Below are 23,213 nucleotides of genomic sequence, written 5' to 3'. Positions count from 1 at the left end.
GTACTCACCTCTCCTGTATTGTGTGTTGTCTTTTCCTTCACCTAAAATAGTTCTTGTCTACTATCTAATTAGTGAATACCCCCCTCCCTCCCTCCCCACTCTCGAAACCATCAAAGAATATTTTCTTCCATTTAAACTATATCTTGAGTTCTTATAATAGTGGTCTCATATGATATTTGTCCTTCTGCAACTAATTTCACTCAGCATAATGCCTTCCAAATTCCTCCATGTTATGAAATGTTTCACAGATTCATTATTGTTCTTTATCAATGGGAAGTATTCCATTGTGTGAATATACCATAATTTATTTATCCATTCATCCACTGATGGGCACCTTGGTTGCTTCCACCTTTTTGCTATTGTAAACAGTGCTGCAATGAGCACGGGTGCACATATATCTGTTCATGTAAAGGCTCTTATTTCTCTAGGATATATTCTGAGGAGTGGGATTGCTAGATTGTATGGTACTTCTATTTCAAGCTTCTGAAGGATGTGCCAAATCGATTTCCAAAGTGGTTGTACCATTTTACATTCCCACCAGCAGTGTGTAAGTGCTCCAGTCTCTCCACAGCCTCTCCAACATTTATTATTTTGTATTTTTTAGATTAATGCCAGGCTTGATGGTGTAAGATGGAATCTCATTGTAGTTTTGATTTGCATTTCCCTAATGGCTAATGGTCATGAGCATTTCCTCATCTATCTCTTAGCTACCTCGATGCCATCTTTACTGAAGTGCCTGTTCATATCCTTTGCCCATTTTTTAATTGGGTTGTCTTTTTGTTTTTGAGTTATTACAATGTCATGTAGATTTTAGAAATCAGATGCTGATTAGAAATGTCATAACTAAAAACTTTTTCCCAGTCTGTAGGTAATCTTTTTATGCTTTTGGTGAAGTCTTTGGATGAGCATAGGTGTTTGATTTTTAGAAGCTCCCAGTTATCTAGTTTCTCTTCTGGTGTTCATGCATTGTTAGTAATGTTGCGTACACTGTTTATGCCATGTTTCAGGGCTCCTAGCATTCTCCCTACTTTTTCTTCCATGATCTTTATCATTTTCAATTTTATATTTAGGTCTTTGATCCATTTTGAGTTAGTTTTTTTGCATGGTGTGAGGTATGGGTCTTGTTTCATTTTTTTGCAGATGGATATCCAGTTATGCCAGCGCCATTTGTTAAAAAGACTGTCTTTTCCCCATTTAACTGTTTTGAGGCCTTTGTCAAATATCAACTGCTCATACGTGGATGGATTTATGTCTGGATTGTCAATTCTGTTCTGTTGGTCTATGTATCTGTTGTCGTACCTGTACCAGGCTGTTTTGACTACTGTGGCGGCATAATAGGTTCTAAAATCAGGTAAAGTAAGGCCTCCCACTTTGTTCTTCTTTTTCAGTAATACTTTACTTACCCGGGGCCTCGTTCCCTTCCATATGAAGCTGGTGATTTCCTTCTCCATCTCATTAAAGAATGTCGTTGGAATTTGGATTGGAATTGCATTAAATCTATAGACGCCTTTTGGTAGAATAGACATTTTTACAATGTTAAGTCTTCCTATCTATGAGCAACGTATGCTTTTCCACTTATGTAGGTCTCTTTTGGTTTCTTGCAGTAGTGTCTTGTAGTTATCTTTGTACAGGTCTTCTACCTTTCTGGAAAGATTTATTCCTAAGTATTTTATCTTCTTGGGGGCTACTGCAAATGGCATTGATTTGGTGATTTCCTCTTCAATGTTCTTTTTGCTGGTGTAGAGGAATCTAACTGATTTTTGTATGTTTTTCTGGTATCCTGATACTCTGCTGAACTCTTCTATTAGTTTCAGTAGTTTTCTTGAGGATTCTTTAGCGTTTTCTGTGTATAAGATCATGTCATCTGAAAATAGAGATAATTTTACTTCTTCATTACCAATCTGGATGCCCTTTATTTCTTCACTTAGCCTAATTGCTCTGGCTAGGACCTCCAGCACAATGTTGTATCAGAGTGGTGATAAAGGGCATCCTTGTCTGGTTTCCGATCTCAAGGGGAATGCTTTCAGACTCTCTCCATTTAGGATGATGTTTAGGAAATCAACAGTCACTGACTCTGGCTTGGGGGCTGGGGGCATGGTAAAATAAACACAAGTACTTAGCTTTTGCTGAGAGCACCTTTCGTCTCTGGTTCCAGAGGTGTGAGTAAGTTGTGCGGCTGGTTGTCTCTCCCTGAGGAAATTGCACTCGCTGCAGGGAATGGTGCTTAAGGGTTTCTGGTGATTCAGGTCTGGCAACTCCTCTCCACTTCTGAACCGTCTTTCCCTGCCCCTGCTGCTTGGTCCATTTTCTAACTTTGCCTTTGATATTCGGGGCTCCTTGCTTGTCATAAATATAGTCATTTTGCTTGTTTTTTCGGGATCACTGGAAGCATCTGACTACTCCGCCATCTTGGCCCCGCCTCCTGATTTTAGTCTTAAATCAAACTGTGTCACTTCCTTGCTTAAAACTCCTCAATGGTTTCCCATTACACTTAAAAAGCAAACTCTCTGGTTTAAAAGACGTTTTCCTTGATCAAGCTCCTTCCTGTGTCTTCAAACTCATTTCATGGCATGTTCTCCCTTGCTAACCATGATCCAGCTACATTGTTTTACTCTACGTACCTCAGAGGTGACTAGCTCCAACCCAGTGTAGGATCTCTGCACGTTTTGTTTTCTATCTGGACTGCTTTTCTTTCCCGTTTTTGCTTTGTAGTTTCCTTCCCAATCTTAGGTTTCTGCTGAAATGTCACTGTCTTAGACAGATATCCCCTCTAAATAACACCTTCCTTATTTTCTATCTTAGTCCTTTATTTCTCTCCTTTATACTACTTATCATAATTTATAATTATTTATTAAATAAATACTTCCCCACTAGAATGTAAGTTCCACGAGGGCACAGACATATCTGTCTTGTTTGCTAGCACAGTGCCTGACACAATGAGCCAAACCAGTTGCCGTTGAGTTGATTCCAACTCGTGGAGACCCCATGTGTGTCACAGTAGAACTGTGTTCCGTAGGGTTCTCAATGGCTGATTTTTCACAAGTAGGTCAGCAGGACTTTCTCCTGAGGTGCCTCTGGGTGGCCTCAACCTCCAACCTTGTGGATAGCAGCTGACGGCATTAACTGTTTACACCAGCCAGGGACCCCAGTAGGCACTAAATAAAATCATTGCTGAAGAAAGGAAGAGTGCTAGTAAGTCAACAGAAAAAGAGCAAAGGAGTTTCAAGCTAGGCAGCAGTTAATAGAACAAATATAAAAACATAGGTACAAAATTCTGTACCCCCAAAACCCATTTTCATTGATCCTGATTCATGGAGACCCTATAGGAAAGAGTGGAACTGCCCCATAGAGTTTCCAAAGAGCACCTGGTAGATTCAAACTGCTGACTTTTTGGTGAGCAGACGTAGCTCTTAACCACTACACCACCAGTGTTTCCTTCCTTACCCCAAGAGATGAAACCAATAAAAATATGTATAGATCTATGTTAGATTTTATATATTCATGAATAAAAGCTCTGTGGTACATTAGGACACACGGAATATTTGCGAATATCACTAAGTTTAGTGGTTTTGATATGGGCCATTCTGGCTCTAAATTCCAGCTCTGCTGCTTATTAGCTGGGTTATTTTGAACTTGTTGTTGTTGTTAGGTGCCGTCGAGTCAGTTCCGACTCATAGCGAACCTACGCACAACAGAATGAAACACTGCCCGGTCCTGAGCCATTCTTACAATTATTGTTATCCTTGAGGTCATTGTTGCAGCCACCGTGTCAATCCACCTCATTAAGAGTCTTCCTCTTTTCCGCTGACCCTGTACTTTGCCAAGCATGGTGTCCTTCTCCAGGGACTGATCCCTCCTGACAACATGTCCAAAATATGTAAGATGTAGTCTCGCCATCCTTGCTTCTAAGGAGCATTCTGGTTGTACTTCTTCTAAGACGAATTTTTTCATCCTTTTGGCAGTCCATGGTATATTCAATATTCTTCGCCAACACCACAATTCAAAGGTGCCAATTCTTCTTTGGTCTTCCTCATTCATTGTCCAGCTTTCACATGCATATGATGTGATTGAAAATACCATGGCTTGGGTCAGGCACACTTTTGTCTTCAAGGCGACATCTTTGCTCTTCAACACTTTGAAGAGGTCCTTTGCAGCAGATTTGTCCAATGCAACGCGTCTTTTGACTTCTTGACTGCTGCTTCCATGCCTGTTGATTGTGGATCTAAGTAAAATGAAATCCTTCACAACTCCAATCTTTTCTCCGTTTATCATGATGTTGCTCAGTGGTCCAGCTGTGAGGATTTTTGTTTTCTTTATGTTGAGGTGCAATCCATACTGAAGGCCGTGGTCTTTGACTTTCATCAGTAAGTGCTTCAAATCCTCTTCACTTTCAGCAAGCAAGGTTGAGTCATCTGCATAACGTGGGCTGTTAATGAGTCTTCCTCCAATCCTGATGCCCTGTTCTTCTTCATACAGTCCAGCTTCTCATATTATTTGCTCAGCATGCAGATTGAATAGGTATGGTGAAAGAATACAACCCTGACGCACACCTTTCCTGACTTTAAACCAAACAGTATCCCCTTGTTCTGTCCGAACAACTGAACTTAACTTCTCAAAATTCAGTTTTCTCTGTAAAAGAGGAACAATTATAGTATCTATCAAAGTATTGTGAGATTTAAAAAAAAAAACTCTCAATAAAGGTTAATCACCTGTCAGTTTGTTGTGTGTGGCGGCTTGTGTATTGCTACGCTGCTGGTAGCATGCTATGCTACTGGTATTTCAAATACCAGCAGGGTCACCCATGGTGGACAGGTTTCAGTGGAGCTCTCACACAAATACAGATTAAAAGAAAGGTCTGGTGATCTACTTCCAAACATTAGTCAACGAAAACCTTTACGGATCATAACAGGGTATTGTCCAATATAGTGCGGGAAGATGAGCTGATTAGGTTGGGAGGAAATACACAATAGCTAAAACAATGGACTCAAACATACCATTGTGAAGGTGGCGCAAGACCATGCAGTGTTTTGTTCTGCTATGGCCATGAGTCTGAGCTCACTCAACTGACAACCTAACAACCATATATAATCAACACACAGGGCTTTCTGTTAAGGTGCTTAAAATCTACCGAATGATATATCTCACCTATCTCCTTTGACCCCCTAACTCTCCTCCTTCTTCTAATACCAAACTATTGGCAGTTCCTGAACTCATCATGACGTTGCCCAACTTCTTACCTTTTTATCTGCCACTGCCACTACCAGAAAGCTAACCCCCGACACCTTGTGTTCATCGGCAACCACCTATTCATTTTTGAAGTCTTGGCTTTTACAATCTCCTAGCTCCCTGTGAAGCTTTTCTTGGTACTGACACCACAGTGATCCTAGAGCTCATCACACTATCTTCTGTGCTACACCTGTGGACCTTGAGCATACTTTTAATGTCGCCTGTGCTTTTCTGGTCGCTATGAGTCGGAACCGACCCGACGGCAATGGGTTTTGTGCTTTTCTGGTGTCTCGTCTTTTCCACTAGACTGTAAGCTCTTTGTAGTATGCACTTCCGAGTACCCGGTCCACTTAACATACAGTAACCGCTTGTTTGGATGCTGAAGCATGACTTCGCGACTTAGGCGACTCTCAACGTCCCCTCATCTGTACAACAGGGGTGACAACTTGTGCACGGTTATTACACGGAGTTCCTGAGATAACAAGGACCCCTAACACGGTGCCTGCACATCCTAGGGGCTCGGTGACAGAGGCCTGGAGAGGCAATACGTTGGCCACCGCTGGCAGGAAAGGCGAGCCGGGCGGAGCAGCCGAGTCCCACTGCGCAGGTGCGCTCGGGAGCGGGTGGGGTGCCTGCTCTCCGGACTGCGTGTGTACTTCCGGCGGTCAGCTCGCGTCCGGGCGGCCAGCCGTCGCGGCGTGACGTCATCACCGTGCGCTGCCACGTCTGCTCAGCTCCGCGGTAATGGAGGCTGAGAATGAGTGCTGAGTGGACCCGGCTCTGCTTTTGGCTTTAGGTCTGCCTCTGGCTCTCGCGCTGGCTCAGGGTTTGGGTCGGGGTCTGGCAGGCCGAAGCCTGGACACCTTTTCTCGACTCCACGGGTGGACACAGCTTGCGGAGAAGCACCTGGTTTGGAGCGTCTCAGCTCGGGGAGGGAGTACTCTTGCCCAGGGTCCAGCCTGTAAAGCCGCCGCCTGGTCTCCGGGATCCCGCCCCACCGGCCGGGCCTCCTCCATGCGTGAGTATTACGGAGCTGCGCGCTGTCTCACTGTCTTGGACCGCTGTGGGCCCCCGGGGTGCGCAGCCGGGGCCGGCTTTGTCGTCTCCTCTTAGGGGCTAGTCTGTCGAAGTTGTGGTCCCTCGCCATCCACGTCCAACCACCCCATACTTTGTCGCCTCTTCCATCCCAGTTTCTTGTCCCTCACCTCTCTTTTTGCTCCTTAGTTAAGCAAGAACCAGTAGCACCTACATCCAGCGGCTTGAATGCTTTGTCTCCCTTGCGTTTGTTAAGCTCCAGCCAAAGGCTGTTAGGAATAGGGAACATAGGATCAGTCTGCAGTAACGTTTTGAAAAACCGGGGTTTTTCCAGGGTGTCATTCTTAAGTGTGGTTGCGTTGTTTAGGAAAACGGATTGGGTATCCATATTGGCGGAACCGTGATTTTGCCATGTTTTCAGAAAACCCGCAGTTGTTTTTCAGTGAGGGTCTGTATTTGTTGTTTGCCTTTTCGTCTTGCAGCTTCATTGATTTCTAAGTAATTTTACTTCAGTTTTTTGGGGATGTGCATCCCTTTGCGTTCCTTTCACTATTTTCACCCTAACATATGGAGATAGCACTTGGACAGTTTCACTTTAAAGAGTTAAAGGGCCTAGTGGTGTATTTTTACAAGAACCTCTGCAGGACAGGGACACTTCTATTTTTTTTTCCCCTGGTGAAGAAACAAACTCAGAGGTTAAGCGACTCAGTTAAGGTGAGACAATATGTGGCACATTCTTTGGTCATGAAACCTAACTTTTTGCTGGTTTTTCTGTATTTAAAGTGGCTTTACTATGAAATATTACACTTTAATTGAAAATACATGCGTTGTGGTGTTTCTTACACACTTCCATCTGATTGTGAATGATACATTTTACGGGATACAAGTCAACTGATAAAAGACACAGATTGTGACTTTCATGATGCTGAACAGAGCTTGGATGAGAACCCAGGCTTCTGATCCGCTAGAGTCTCAGTAGTCCTTTCATTAGAATAAAATGTGTGATAAACACTGAGAGAACAGCTGTTTGAAAATCTGGTTTTCCAAGGCCAGTTCTTTGTTTTTCTGGTTATTTTGTTAACTGTGCACTTAAAAATAGTAAACTGACATTAATTTATTTGTTTTTGTTCAGAGTTGAAACAGGTTGACAGCCATTAACCTGGGTTGCAACTACAGGTGGCACTGGAAGCAGACTGGTTCCCGGACATGCCCGGTGGAAGGAGGGGCCCTAGTCGGCAGCAGCTAAGCCGTTCAGCTTTACCTTCTTTGCAGACTTTGGTTGGTGGGGGCTGCGGCAATGGAACAGGCCTGAGAAATAGGTAAAGAAGAAATAAGGCTGTGCGTAATTTGTCATATCCTTTGGTCAGTAAGATTAACATAGAAAGTCATCATGTTTTTCAAATTATTTGCTTATCAAGATTTATTCTTGGCATTGAAATATAAGTTCTGCCCTTGAAGACTAAGAGCTCAGTGTTTCAGAATAGTTGGGAAGTAGAAGGATGTGATATGGGGCCCACAGAGTGAAAGCAGTCCAATTCTTGACTAGAAGGCTGATAATCCAAATTCTAACCCATTCCAACTCATAGCGACCCTATAGGACAGAGTGTAACTGCCCTGTAGGGCTTCCAAGGCTATCATCTCTATGGGAGCAGACTGCCATATTCTTCTCGAGGAGTGGCTGGTGGTTTTGAACCACTGACCTTTCAGTTAGCGGCCAAACGTTCAACCACTGCGCCACCAGGGCTCCTTATCCAAATTCTAGTCATTGCCATTTTGGCCGTTAGAAGACGGGCGACATAAAGTGCAAGGGAAATGCGAGGGCTTAAGTACTTATTGGCGTTTGGGGTGGGGGAGTAGGGCAAATTAAAACTGACAGTTAACATGCGGTTCTAAAATTGTAAGTCAGATTCCATCAAGGGTTTAAAAATTATTTTATTCAAAATATTGTTTGAAATTAATAAACTGTCAGCTGTAGCCTAAACATTTTAGGATTTGTGTCATATTGGATAAAAATAAAGAATTTGACCTTTTCAGTGGAAATTTGTCTCTGTTGCTCCTAATTTTCAAGAGTTAGAATGCATCATTTCTAATTTTATTCAGGATAACTCACTTTATCACAAGATTTGATCATGTAGCCCTGAAAAAAGATGTTTTCACTTAAGTGTTTGGCCAAGATAATTTTTGCCAGCTGGCTTCTGCTTTCTCCTTGAGTAAAGTTTTTCTCTTGCCTTGATTTTAAATGTCAAAACTAGCAGTCACTACCACTCCTGTGTTATATTATTCCCAAATTGTCACCTTTTGCTTTTCAGGCCCTCCCGATGCTATTTGTGCATTTCTCTCTTTCTGGCTTGCTGTCCCTTTTTCATTCTGACTTTCTAACCCACATCCTACCCAGTCTTCAAAATCAGTTCTGATCTCATCATTTCAGTGGGTCTGTCCCTGAAATACCAGTTTAATGGGGTTTTCCAGACTCTGACTCTCATTATACTAATTTTCAATCCAAATTTTATGTTTATGTATGTATACAGAATAGTTACAGTTTATCCGGGGGTGTGATTTTCTACTCTTCTGCTTTTCTTTGGATTTCCTGATTTTAGAAACAGTGATACTGTCTGCTTCATAGCAGAGTGTTGAAAATAAATGAAGTAGTAAGTTGCTGTCACTTTTTAAAAATTTTTCAAGAATTTCTACAAATAATGTATTAGTTTATATTAAAAAAATAAAGTAAAAAGAATGAGAATATATGAAAATGTTTTGAAGAAAGGTATGTCTAACCTAGGTATTGAGTAAAAGATGTTTGCTATTTGAATATGTGCCTTGATTTTACTAATATATACTGACTCGGATCCCTGGTGGTGCAGCGGTTAAGAGCTCAGCTGCTAACCAGAAGGTCAGCAGTTCGAATCCACCATCTGCTCCTTGGAAATCCTGTTGGGGGGCAGTTGCACTCTGTCCTATAGGGTTGCTGTGAGTCAGAATTGACTTGATGGCAGCGGGTTTGGTTTTGCATCAACTTCGTGATTCAGTACTTTTAACTTGGTATAGAAAATCGTACCTGTGCCTCGCTAGGATTCTAGCTAACTAGAACATTCTGGCTCTGAATCTGTGTTAACTCCAGAGGTGCTTTGTTCATCCTCTCCTACTTTGGCTTCGAGGAGTCCCCTAGATAATTACTTTCTCAAACTGTAGCGTGGAATACCTTCTCTGTGTCTCAGGGGCTACTGTAGGAGGGCTTAGAAGGGAGAAGGGGTTGGACAGGCCAAGTAGTGAGGCTTTAGGTTTCCCAGTCCTCTCTTTATCAGACTAACTCCTTGTCCTGTGTGTTTTAAATATCAGGGTACCAGGTAAAATATGATTTGGGGGGAGGGAAAATGAAGTGTTCTGCTACTTAAAAAAAGAACTAGATGGTTCTAGATGGTTCTGCTTGCATTTGGAGTCTGAAGGTAGAATATTGGGAAGAACTAGGAACATCTGGAAAATACTTGCTCTTAACTGGGCTTGACTGTGGTTCTGATTTCTTCTCTCTGCCTTCATTGTATCTCTTCAATCCTGGCTTTCAAGGTTCCAACCCTAGTTGCCTTGATCTACTGTTTGCCACTCTCTCCTCTTTTAACACATATTTCTTTAGCAATTTTTCAACAGATTAGAATAAAGTGAAAGATCATAGGTGTTCACAGTTTGAAAAGTCATGAAAACTATTATTGAGTGATAATTTGGTGATATTTTTATTTAGGTTATTTTGAAAGAAGGTTCTATATTTGTTTCCTCATAGGAAGGAGGTAGCTGGGATAGGTTCTTTAAGTTATATAGGACCTGGGGAAGGGAAATAAAAAAATGTGGATAAAACCAGTAGCTGTGGCCTAGAATATAGCTTTAGGAAGGGTGTATAGAAAGAAAGACAGTGTCCAGATGAGGAGAACTCATTTCTGGAGTGTCTGTAGAGTACTGAAGAGAGAAAGAGGTAATTGCTTAAGGATGGTGTGATTTTGGATGACGTATTTGATTCTACAAGACATAGGTCAACTGGAGAGGCAGCATTTTCCCCTTTTGGCAGGTGCTTATGGCCTAATTGGTGAAGTTAAACTGGAGACTGTCAGAGAGCTAGTTTGGCGAGACAGTCAAGATTGAAAGCCATAGATTGTTGTCCTGCTTCCCACCTGTGGGGTGCAGGAATCTATTCTCAGGACAGTGTGTTTAGATTGTCCTTCCAAAGAAGAAGGATATACTGTGTATTTCTGAGTTTCCTAGAGAGTTTTTAGTGGAAGGGAGAATCTTTTTTGAGAAGGACTAAGAATGATTTTGTTTTGTCCTTATATATACTTTGTTAATAACGTGATCTGAATACGTCCTGATGACCTCTGCTTTCTCGGTCCCTTCTGATCCTTCTTTATCCCTTTGAATTTTTCTTGTTTTATCCATTTGTCTCCCTAAATTCTGCTGCTTTGTCTCCCTAAATTCTGCTGCTTGGTGGGTCCATTAAAAAAAAAAAAAAAAAACCCAAACTTGTTGCCGTTCAGTTGATTCCAACTCATAGCAACCCTGTAGGACAGAGTAGCACTGCCCCATACGGTTTCCAAGGAGCAGCTGGTGGCTTCTAACTGCTGACCTTTTGGTTAGCAGCTGAGCTCTTAACCACTGTGCCACCAGGGCTCATTAAAAGTTTGCGTGCAAAAAAAAGTTAACATAGCAGGCCTGAGATGGATGTCCTTAGAAAGGCCTACTTGCAAGGCTGGTGTCTGGGAACTTGACTGGTAAACAGTTCCTTATGCTATTATAAAACTTTTCCTAACTGATAAGAATGGCTTGCTCTGCCTACAGTGCTTACAGTGTGGTTTATGCTGAACACATTTTCTTTTAGGAGTCATGAATTCTGGCACCTGCTAGGCAGAAGGTGCCTCTGTGACCAACGCCCAGTAAATCCTTGGGTGCTGAGTCTCTAATGAGCTTCTCTGGTAGACAACATTTCACGTATGTCTTCATAACTCATTGCTGGAGGAGCTAAGTGCTTCCTGTGTGACTCCATTGAGAGAGGGCTTTTGGAAGCTTGTTCCTGGTTTCCTCCAGACTTTGCCCTCTACTGGTTTTGATTTGTATCCTTTATGCTGTAGTAAAACTTAGCCATGAGCACAGCTATATGCTGAGTCCTGGGAGTCCTCTTAACGAACCACAAAATCTGGGTGTCACCTTGGGAACCCCCAGTACAGTTTGAAAGAGAATATTCAGAGTGCACATTGAGAAGAGTTCTTAGTTCTCTAGTGCTACTATAACAGAAATACTACAAGTGGATGGTTTTAACAAGGAGAAATTCATTCTCTTATAGCCTAGGAAGCTAGAAGTCCAAATGGAGGGTAGCAGCTCCAGGGGAAGGCTTTCTCTCTCTGTCAGCTCTGGGGAAAGGTCCTTGTCATCACTCTTGCCCTGATCTAGGAGCTTTTCAGTATGGGGCCCCCAGGTCCAAAGAACATGTTCAGTCCACTCCTGGCTCCTGTTTCTTGGTGGTGTAAGATCCCCCGGTCTGTGTACTAGCTTCTCTCTTTTATATCTCAAAAGAGATTTGATTTAAGATACAACCTAATTTTGTAGATTGAGTCCTACCTCATTAACATAACTGCCGTTAATCCCATTACAACACACAGGAAAATCGCATCAGATGACAAAATAGTGGACGGTCACACAATACTGGAAATCATGGTCTAGCCAAGTTGACAGATACTTTTGGGGGACACAGTTCAGTCCATGACAAGCTCTTTAAATAGAGTCTGTTCCAATCCCTTGAATTATAGATGAAGAAACAGAGGCTCAGAGATACAAAGTTATTTTCTCAAAGACCACAGCTGGTTAGTAGAATATCTGGGGCTAGAACTATCCCATATTGTATCTCAAACATTGTGTCACTTTGCTTTTCTTGAATCTCTTTATATTTTGCTAGAGAAATAATACTTCTTTTTTTCTAGATTTATCTCTGGTACTCAATTTCTGAGAAGTATTGACCACGTCTGTTTAATTTTGCTGTTGTTTTCTGGAGGGCGGTGGTGGTTCAGTAGTAGAATTCTTGCCTTCCATTGGAGAGACCCCAGTTCAGCTCCCAGCCGTTGCGCCTCACACACCGCCACCACCCGCCGTCACTGGGGGCCTGTGTGTTGCTGTGATGCTGCACAGGTTTCCGTGGAGCTTCCAGACTAAGACTAGAAAGAAAGGCCTGGCAATCTACTTCCAAAATACAGCCAGTGAAAATCCTACAAATCATAGCGGTCCAGTCCACAGCCAGTTACGGGGCTGGCGCAGGAGCGGGCAGCATTTTCTTCGTTGTGCATGGGGTCACTATATGTCAGGGGTCAACTCGATGGCCCCCAATGACAACATAGTTTTCTTGGTTTTAGGAGATTTGGTCATATCTCTTCTTAAGCTCTCAACTTTATAGATCAGATGGAGAAGACTTAATCGCATAGATTTTATTTATATAGAAATAGATTCTCTTTTCTCATAGATTCCTTTTTCTGACTAATGCCGTGGATCATTTTATTCGGCCTCTGTCGTCTGACTTGAAGTTTAATACCCAAAACTGTATAGAGTATCACAAGCATAGATGTGTTGTGTCTTCATTTTGAATCTGTTGCTTAAAGCACAACATTACATTGACTTTGTTAATGGCAGAAGCACGTTGTTGTTGTTGTTAGGTGCTTTTCTGTCGGTTCCAACTCATAGCGACCCTGTGCACAAAAGAACAAAACACTGCCCGGTCCTGCGCCATCCTCGCACTTGCTGTGCTTGAGCCCGTTGTTGCAGCCACTGTGTCAGTCCATCTCATTGAGGGTCTTTTTCTTTTTCTCTGACCCTCTCCTTTCCCAAGCATGATGTCCTCCAGGGGCTGGTCCCTCCCGGTGACATGTCCAAAGTATGGGGGATGAAGCATCCTTGCTTCTAAGGAGCATTCTGGCTGTACTTCTTCCAAAACAGATTTGTTCATTCTTTTAGCAGTGCGTGGTATGTTCAGTATTCTTTGCCAACACCAAAATATAAAGGCATCAATTCTTCAGTCTTCCTTATTTATTATCCAGTTTTTATATGCATATGGGGCGATTGAAAATACCATGGCCTAGGTCAGGTGCACCTTAGTCGTCAAAGTGACATCTTCGCTTTTTAACACTTTGAAGAGGTCTTTTGGAGCAGAAGCACATTAGTCTGCTTTATTTGGGAAAAATTTTTTAAGAACCCCTTTTAACCCTTAAATCATAACACATAGCTTAGCAAGCTTTTCCCCCTTAATGTATTTTTGACTGAAGGGGAAGAAGAATTTTTCATTTGTTCTTGAATAGGGGCTTCTAAATTTGTAACTTCTCATGAGAATTTTAATTTCCACATCTGTCTTAGTCATCTAGTGCTGCTATAACAAATATCACAGGTAGATGGCTTTAAAAAAGAGAGACTTATTTTCTCACCGTCTAGTAGGCTAGAAGTCCAAATCCAGGGTGTCAGCTCCAGGGGAAGGCTTTCTTTCTCTATTGGCTCTGGAGGAAGGTCCTTGTCATCAATTCTCCCCTGGACTAGGAGCTTCTCCATGCAGGAACCCTGGGTCCAAAGGAGGTGCTCTGCTCCCAGTGCTACTTTCTTGGTATGAGGTCCCTAACTCTCTGCTTGCTTCCCTTTCCTTTTATCTCTTGTAAGATAAAAGATGGTGCAGGCCACACCCAGAGAAACTCCCCTTACAATGGATCAGAGATATGACCGAGCAAGGGTGTTACCTTCCACCCTAATCCTCCTTAACCACAGGCAGAGATTATGATTTATAACACGTAGGAAAATTACAGAATGGAGGACAACCACACAATTCTGGGAACCATGGCCTAACCAAGTTGACACATATTTTTGGGGGACAAAATTCAATCCATGACAACATCTTATGGTTAAGAATGAGGGAATAGGTTGACTGCTAGCATTGATCCCTTCCATTCAAATCCACCAACTTGTACAACTCCAGGGAGTACCTTTTGTGTTGTATTCTATGTGAATGATGCTTTCTAGAGTGGTTCAGTGCTGTGGCCCACTGCCCACAACAAATCAGATGACTATGGGGTGTTAACGATGGTTTATTACTGAGCATGTATGCTTCCGAGACCTCCTGGTAAATCACAGCCTACTACTTGGTAGTAGGCTTGTTTTACTGGAGTATACTCTGGGATGAGAGGAAGAAGCTTTCATTTTTTTTTTTTTTTTTTTGCTCATCCATTCCCTTTGAGCTTTTCTGAGTTTCTGCAGTGCTGTTCTTTGCTGTTCAGAATGAGCAGAACTCCTATTCCTGTGAGTCACTTAAAGTACTGTAAATGTCACACACTAATGCTTTTTTTTCTTAATGCTAGGATTCTGTATTTGGAACTTTTAGAGTAGAATGATAATACTAACATTGTTCCTTCTCTAGAATCTTCTTGGAAGTACCCAAACCACATCTCTGTACCTTGTTTTGTAAACAATAGCTGGCCCTTAAATCTCTGTAGCTATTCCCAGGCATGTAACAATGGGAAATTTTATTCCCTACTCTTAGCTTTTCGTTTTAGATAGCCCAGCTCTTCTGACCTATAAAAGAGCTTAGAAGAAAGAATAGTAAGATAGGGAATAAAATCTTTATATCATTGTGTTTTAAGAGATCTCTCTCTTCACCTATATTGGTCTGCTGCGTTCTCAACCTAAAGGTATATATTTATAGTGAACTAGGATAAGTGCAATCCCTGTCTTTAAGATTATGATATGGTGAACAAGACATATCCATTGCCATTGAGTCACTTCCGGCTTATAGTGACCCTGGAGGATAGAGTAGAACTGCCCCATAGAGTTTCTAAGGAGTGCCGGGTGAATTTGAACTGCTGACCTTTTGGTTAGCAGCCGTAGCACTTAATCACTACACCACCAGAGTTTCTGGCAGATGAGACATAGTTGTATATAAAAAATTATATAACAGTTTGAAAAGTGTGGTAATAAGGACATAGCTTAGATATAATAGTGGCACCAAGAAAAAATTAATTTTGATTGAGTGAGAGAAAGCTTTGCAGAGGATATGCTTAAGCATCTTAAAAATCTTGAAGGATTTTGTCAGTAAATGTGTATCTGAGGAGTTAAGGAAGGTGGTTGCGGGAGTATTACAGGTAAAGGGAATTGTCGTTAGGTGCCATCAAGTCGGTTCTGACTTACAGTGACCCTGTAGTACAGAGTAGAGCTGCCCCATAGTGTTCCCAAGGAGCGGCTAGTGGATTTGAACTGCCACCCTTTTGGTTAGCAGCTGAGCTCTTAACCACTGCACCACCAGGGCTCCAAAGGGAATAGTGCGTGTGCACGCACACACATGCACGCAGATGTATGTATATAGGTGGCATGTCTATTCATAGACAGTGAATAGCATGGGTGTTGTATAGGGCGTATGTGGAGGCATGATAAGAGAGGAGCCTAGTCCGTTAAGCAGAGGGCCTTATAGGACATACTAAACAACCCGGGTATTATTCTGTTGGCAGTAGAGAACCGTTAAAAGGCTTTAGGCAGACAAGTAACACTATAGATACATGTTTTAGAAAAATTACTGAAGGCAGGTTGGAGGATTTGGTGAAAATGGTCGAATTTAGGGGGCTTGCTGCAGTAATTTAGGGGGCTTGCTGCAGTAATTTAGGGGGCTTGCTGCAGTAATTTAGGTGAAAATGACAAATGCTTGAACCAAGGCAATGAATTTACAGCAGGGCTTCAAACTGATTTGAACTGGTTCGGTCATGACTGATGAAGCCAATCCAGAATAGACCCAAATTTTTGCCATTGAGCGATCCGGAATGAAAACTAGAACGCAGAATATTACAGGTTGAAGCCCTGGAGTGGGAGACTCAGAGGAGACATGGTAAGCCCTTTCAGGAGCCTGATGCATGAGATTGGGTTATTCGCAGGACTGGAGAGGAATGCTTTCAGAGGGGTGTGGTCGGCCGCCAGCTTTGAGCAGGGCGGTATTGTTTCTGACCCTTCTCAAAATCCAATGGGCAAGATGTTTGGTTGCTATGCAACACGTATGGCTTAGACCTGTAATTTTTCCCATTCTGGTTGTTGTCCTGGTTCACTGCAATTTTAAAATTAGTGTCTGTCCCGGTTTCGCTTCCTTGGCCATGACTGAACTGTGAAGAGCCACTTTGAAGCCCTGATTTACAGGGGCAGGTACAGTTTGGAGAAAGTTTTAAAAAGTAGACTCTATAAGATTTATTGGATGTGGAGAGGCAGGAGGAAGTTGAAGTATGACTCCCAGGTTTCTGATTTGGGCAGCTAACAGGGTGGCCATGAACTAGGGTCAGGACTATAGGAGGAAGAACACGGGGGTGTCCAGTAGGCAGTTGAACAACATGGGTCTAAAACTTAGCAGTGAGCAATATGGAGAGAAATTATAGTCTTCAGCGTGTAGGAGATAATGGAAGCCACAGCCACATATTCGATCACTGAGAGAATGTATAGTGGAAGAAGAGAAGGGAATCCTAGAGTGGAGTCTTAGGGACGGCTGGCAGTTAAGGGGTAGGTGGAAGAGGAAGCAGAGCCCTTTATGCTCTGGAATACCGAAGGGCATCATCATTTGAGTTAACCGTAGTTTTCTCTTTCAGGAATGGTAGTGCTATTGGCCTTCCGGTCCCACCTATCACAGCCTTAATCACCCCAGGTCCTGTTCGTCATTGCCAAATTCCTGACTTGCCTGTGGATGGGAGCCTGCTCTTTGAATTTCTCTTCTTCATCTACCTGCTGGTCGCCCTGTTCATTCAGTATATCAACATCTATAAAACGGTGTGGTGGTATCCTTACAACCATCCTGCTTCCTGTACTTCGCTGGTAAGTTCCAGTAGGTCTTTACATTCTTCATGTAACTTAACCAAGAAACTGGTTGGAAAGCCTGTGTGTAGAAATTATTTGAGGTAGAATGTTTTCCTACTAAACCATAGCTTACTTTCAGAGATATGATGTCATGATAAGTTTGTTAAAGAATACATATCTGGCTTTGGGCAATAACCAAAGGAAGTAAAAATAATCAGTGAAAATGCAGAAAACATTTAAGTCATCTATTATAATAATATCACAGAAGGGATTTGATATTTAGTTTTCTGAACACCATGTTAAATCTGTTGAAAGTGTAAAAAGCCAATATGATTAAATTCCAGCAATTCTACCCTCATACTGGTTTTCTTAGGATAATGGCAGCTTCTGTAACAAATAAGCCCAAAATTGTATAATGCTTTAAACACATAACAATCTGAGGCAATTGTCCTGTTGGCAGGAGTAGCATTTTTCTATGAGGTCAGTCAGGGACCCAGGCTGATGGAGACTCTGTCATTTTCTAACATGTTGTGGCTTTCAAGGTGGCTGAGGTCCATCTCTGTCAGAAAAGGGAAAGAGCATGGAGGACTGTAAAAGAGAGTTTTTTTAAGGGCCAGGCTCTCATCACTTCCATACATGTCCACTCCTAACTGCAGGGGAGTCTGGTTAAGCTGAGTGCTCATGAGGAGGAGAATACGGACTTCGGTGAAGGGTTGGCAGTCTTGGCCCCAAGGGAGGAATGAATTCAGTTTGTTCCAGCTGATACATCATGCCATTTTCTAAATTGAGAGGTGATTTTGTTAATGTCAGTCAGGATTAGATTTTCTGTTATCTGTAGATAAATGTAATGGTGTCTTAAATAGAAAAGTGTATTTCTCATATAAAACGAGTCTGGAGGTAGACAGTCCTGGGCTATATGCTGGCATTCCATTAGGGATTTAGGCTTCCTCTGTTCATTACTCACCATCCCACTGTGTAATTTCCATTTTTCATGACTCTCTCATGGACCAAAATGGCTGCTCAAGGACTAGTCATCATGTCAGAGTTCCAGAGAGCAGGAAAGAAGAAGGGGGAAGGATACAAAGAGCACTCATTTCATCTGAGTCAGCTCTGTGTATGAAGCCTTCCTGAAAGTCCCATGCAACACCTCAATGGCCAGAAATTAGCCCCATGGCCACACCCACCTGCAAGGAAGGCAGGAAAATGTAGTCCTTTAGCTGAGTGTATTGTTACCCTGATTAAAACAGGGTTTCTGTTACAAAAAAGAAAAAAAAATCAGGAGCTAGCTGTCTCCACTGTAGTACATAAAATTATGCTGTAGGCATCTTCCATGCTTTCCGATTATTTAGGAAGCCAGCGATAATCTTGATGGAGAGAAGGTACTCCATAGATGGGTCTGTGAAATAACAGGTAAGGCTAGTCAGCGACTTGACAGGCATCCAGTTGGCGATGGCATATCTGGTTGGTGATAGAAATGTGCTCTAGGAGAAAAAAGACTGTTGTCCTGGGTGGTTTATGTATGTGTCTGGGACTTATAAAAAATTGGGAAATCTCCTTGACCTGGTGAACACAGAAGGGGAATGTAGACCAAAATCCTCAAGATGCTGTGGGAAGGAAATTAAAAAATTTCTTTTAAATACATTAATTTGTTTTTGATGAAGGTTTACACAGCAGTTCAGGTTCCCATTCAGCAATCTCTCCACAGGTTGTTTGGTGACATTCTTCACAATGCGTGAACATTATCGTTATTTCCATTCTGCTTGTTCTGTTTTCACTGATCTAGTTTCCCTGCCACCTTATATTCTCATCTTTGTTTTAAAGTAAATGTTGACTGTTTGGTCCCATATAGGTGATTTTTTTTTTTTTTTTTTTAAGGAGCACAGTACTTACTGGTGACATTATTATTTTTTGAGCCAATTTGTTACTTAGCTACAAGATGATCTCGGGGTTTAGTTTCCTTCAAGGTTTGAAGAGTATCTCAAGGCAGTAGTTTCGGGGAGTCCTGCAGTCTCAACCAGTCCAGATGGTCTGGTTTTCGTGTGTGTGTGTATTTGGGATATTTAGGAATTTGAGGTTCTGGTCCATGTTTTTCTCCTATTTTATCAGGGTCCATCTCTTGTGACCTTGAATAGAGCCATCAGTAGTGGCAACTGGGCACCATCTAGTTCTTCTGGTCTCAGGGTAGATTTTAAATTTTTGTGTCACTTGATTATTCCTGGAATTACTATTAAGAACTTCCTTTCCATATTGACCATCTATCTACTTAATATCAGTAGAAAACTTCACTTTCTGTATTTAAAGAATTTTAATGATTGAGTGCCAAATTGTATGCCTTTTTTTTTTTTTTTAAATAGTTTTTCTTCCTATCTGGATTATAAGATTATTGAGTAGAGTAACTGTACTTCTTCCATGCTTCTTTGGCCATCATGTTGTAAAATGAAGAGGTTGGATTAGATGATCTTTAAGGCTTCTCGCAGTTGTATGGCGCTATAAGTACATACCTTATTATCTTAACACTAACAATGGCCAGCACTTAGTAAAATATTTACTGTGTTCTTTACAAGTATTATCTCATTTATTTTTTGTAAAAAAAAAAAAAAAAGGCCATTGCTGTTGATTCAATTCTGACTCATAGCAACCCTATAGAACAGAGTAGAACTGCCCCATATGGTTTCCAAGGACCACCTGGTGGATTTGAACTGCTGACCTTTTGGTTAGTAGCTATAGCTCTTAACCACTACGCCACCAGGGTTTCCATAAAAGCAGGTGATACTACTGTATGACTCCCATTTTATAAATGAGGAGTGTGAAATCTAGGAATTATGAAACTCACTCAAGATCACACAGTGGCAAATTGAGCACTGAAATCCAGGCAGACCCACTATGCTTTACTCCTGTATTTATCTAGTTTTTACTCCACAAGCACGTGTTGGCTTGTTCGCTATAAAATTTCCATTTTGTTTGACATCCCCCTGGAAACTTCTCATTTGCTGAATTTTCAGGCTATTCAAAGAACTCTTCTCCCAGTTGACCATTTCCTTTAAAAAGTCACCTATAAATGTTACCTTGAGGCATAGGGAGCCAGTGTTCGTGCCGTGATCAGGAAGCTGCTGCTACAGTTGCTGACTCCAGAATTATTAAATATTTATTTAGTGAGTTAATTTGGGAAACTCAACTACAGATCTTTTGATCATCAAAATGAAAGTACATCTCCATTTTGTTGGTTCCTGGTATATTGCTGCCAAGGACATTTCATTTTATCATCGCAGTTGTATATACAGTTAGAACTAGAAGGAACCATAGACAGCACCCAGGTGATGCTACCATTTTATAGAAGAAAAGGTCAAATATAAGACATATTTCTAAGTCAAGTTAGTGAGAAAGACTAAGGATGTAATTAATGTATCAGCCAGTAGAGAGTTTAGTTTGGCAAATGCCCAGTTAGATTAACATAAGCTTGCCTGAAGATCGACAACAGTGATTTCCTAAGACTGGGAAGCCCAACCGCTCCGTTACATTTGGCGCTCATTATGAATATGACAGGTTAGATGAGTCAGTCTTGCCACAGTCCCACAGGTCATCACTTATTAACCCAAAGCTGTAATCTTTAATACAGTAGATTTTCAAAAAAGGAAAGGAATACTTTCCAAATAGTTAAAAATAGTATTATAGAAAGGTAAAGCAGTTTGTCATAAAGGGAGAAGTAACAGGTATGGGCCATCCTCAAGGTCTCTCAGGCTCCCAGGGTCTGTAAATGTAAGGTGGTCTGAGAAAGACCTTTTAGGGGGTAAACTTGTGTTCGTGGAGTGTCCCAGCCGGGTACACGTCGTATTTCTCTCTGATGCAGTTATTTGTGTTTCTCTTACAGAACTTTCATCTCATCGATTATCACCTGGCAGCATTCATCACAGTGATGCTTGCAAGGAGGCTTGTCTGGGCCCTCATCTCAGAGGTAGTAATTCATTCTCTACGTCCTACCTATCACTTGTCGCTAGCGCGAGTTACTGAAATGCGTTCAGGTTGAACATGCGAAATGTCCAAGTACAATTTGAATACGATTGTAAATTTTTTTACTCCCACATGAGTTGTGGTAATACTTTTTAAAAGGGGTTCCTACAATATATTTAAAATTCAAGTGTGAAATAACTCAAGAGAACTGTCGAGATTTCATTTGTTGGGTAAAAGCTTATTTTCAGCTTCCAGGTTCTTCAATACAGTCTTTTAAATGGTAATACAGTAAAAATAGGGAGAATTTCAGGTAATGGTTAATATGAAGAATTGTTTGTACACATACAGTTGCATCTAAAACATTCAGTTTCAGATAATATCCACTTGAAATTATTATATACCATTTGTGGAGTTTGGTTTTAAGGAACATTTATTTGAGTTTATTGAAACTTGGAATTTTACAAGGCAACATCAAAATTTACATAAGATTAATTGAAAATTAGGATCTAAGTATAGAAGACAGGGGAAAAGAATTGAAACATTAAAATGATCTTTTTTTAAATTAAAAGTTGTTGATAGAGTTGGCCATTGGTATCATTTTTTGTATATTTGTAAACCCCAGAAAATGTGCTTTCTTCATATTTTATTATTTTGGACACTAAAATGATTATAAAAACAGAAACAAAAAAAAATGTTAACTTAGCTAAAGTGGCTAGTAATTTTAACTTTGGGGCTTATAATTCAATGTGAAATAAGTAAATATTTATTTTAAATAAATATTGTTACTATAATGATAGATGGAGCCCTGGGGCACAGTGGTTAAATACTCAGCTGCTAACCAAAAGATCTGCGTTTCAGATCCGCCGGCTGCTCCTTGGAAACTCTGGGGCAGTTCTGCTCTGTCCTGTAGGATCCCTATGAGTCGAAATCAATTTGACAGCAACAGGTTTTATGATGACAGATAACTTGAGTGTCACTTATTCTTCCAAAATGTACAGAGCATGTCTTTGTGTTAGTAAGCTGTAATTTTCAGGAAGCTTAGTTCTGTGAGCACAGAGTAGTTGGAGATACTAAGTCATGATCTGAAAGCAGTTTGAAGTTAACTGAAAAACATTGGTAGAATTCTGTGTTTTTCACAGTGGGGAAGGCTTTCTGTACCCTTTTCTCTCAGATTTTTATTTAGGTGCTGAAAGTAGATGCTTAGATGCTTCCTTTTGGGTATATTGAGAAACTGTTCTTTCATTAGAGGAACTCAGTGGCATCTTGTTTGCATCTGTTAAACAGATGTGGAATGATTTTGTTTCATTCCTTCAGTTACTTAGAAATGGTACTTGTGTATGTCAAATTTAGTTTGTTGAGTTAGTGTGTAAAACCCTTCATAGCTGGAGTTTCTGTCTTGGAATTGAAAGGGCTCTAACTTGAAGTGCCTCACTCCTTCTTTTACTAATGCCCTAACGACAGTTTAGCAGCTTTTACATGGTCTTAGAGAGTATATTTGCTGTTTTCTAAAAAAGCCTGTAATTCTTGCTGAAGGTCCCTGAGTGGCACAAACAGTTTGCACTCAACTGCTGTCTTAGGCTGGGTTCTCTAGAGAAGCAAAAACCAGTAAAGTGTATACATATACATACAGAGAGAGAGAGAAGTATTTCTTTTATATCGAGGAAATGGTTCATGTGGTTTTTAGAGGCTGTATGTTCCAAGTCAGTGTGTCAGGAAAGAGGGTTCTCCTGATTCACTTAGCCACAGGGGCTGCAGAACCCAACGTTAACAGGCTGGAGAGCAGGGCTGTAGCCGGCTGTGAAGATCCACAAATCTCAGGATCGGTAGTCAAACTACTAGTTCAAGTCCCAAGAACCAGAGTTCAGATGAACAGGAGCCAGCTGCAGGGTCCAGAACAAGCAAAAGCCCCAGCAAGGCAAGGAGGGAGGAACTAGTTGGAGGAGGGCAGAGAGATGAAGGCTGAAGGATGAGCCAACACAGGCCCTGCCCCTGCCGGTACCACTCAGCAGGTTCCATCACGAGGGTGATCATGTATCAGATTTCAACAGGGTAGTGATCACAACATCATACAACTGCCAAAACACTGAGAATCATCGCCCAGCCAAGTTGACATATAATCTTAACTATCACAACTACTACCTAAAGGTTGGCAATTCAAACCCACCCAGCGGCACTGCAGAAAAAGG

General features: G+C 41.5%; 1 protein-coding gene across 1 annotated transcript in view; it reads left to right on the top strand.

Annotated features, from left to right (window-relative positions):
- Window positions 1–5,937: 5,937 nt before the first annotated feature.
- Window positions 5,938–23,213, top strand: part of TMEM39A (transmembrane protein 39A) — a 44,206-nt gene continuing 26,930 nt past the window's right edge. Inside the window, exons 1-4 of the mRNA XM_049877155.1 lie at window positions 5,938–6,244; window positions 7,394–7,580; window positions 16,875–17,097; window positions 20,948–21,031. Of these exons, the coding sequence (XP_049733112.1) occupies window positions 7,468–7,580; window positions 16,875–17,097; window positions 20,948–21,031 (420 nt within the window). The 5' untranslated portion in view covers window positions 5,938–6,244; window positions 7,394–7,467. The remainder of the gene's footprint in view (window positions 6,245–7,393; window positions 7,581–16,874; window positions 17,098–20,947; window positions 21,032–23,213) is intronic.

The sequence above is a fragment of the Elephas maximus genome, chromosome 1 (genome assembly GCF_024166365.1).
Source record: "Elephas maximus indicus isolate mEleMax1 chromosome 1, mEleMax1 primary haplotype, whole genome shotgun sequence".
Lineage (NCBI taxonomy): Eukaryota > Metazoa > Chordata > Mammalia > Proboscidea > Elephantidae > Elephas > Elephas maximus.
Note: the sequence above shows the minus strand (reverse complement) of the source record. Positions and strands in the feature narration are given on the sequence as shown.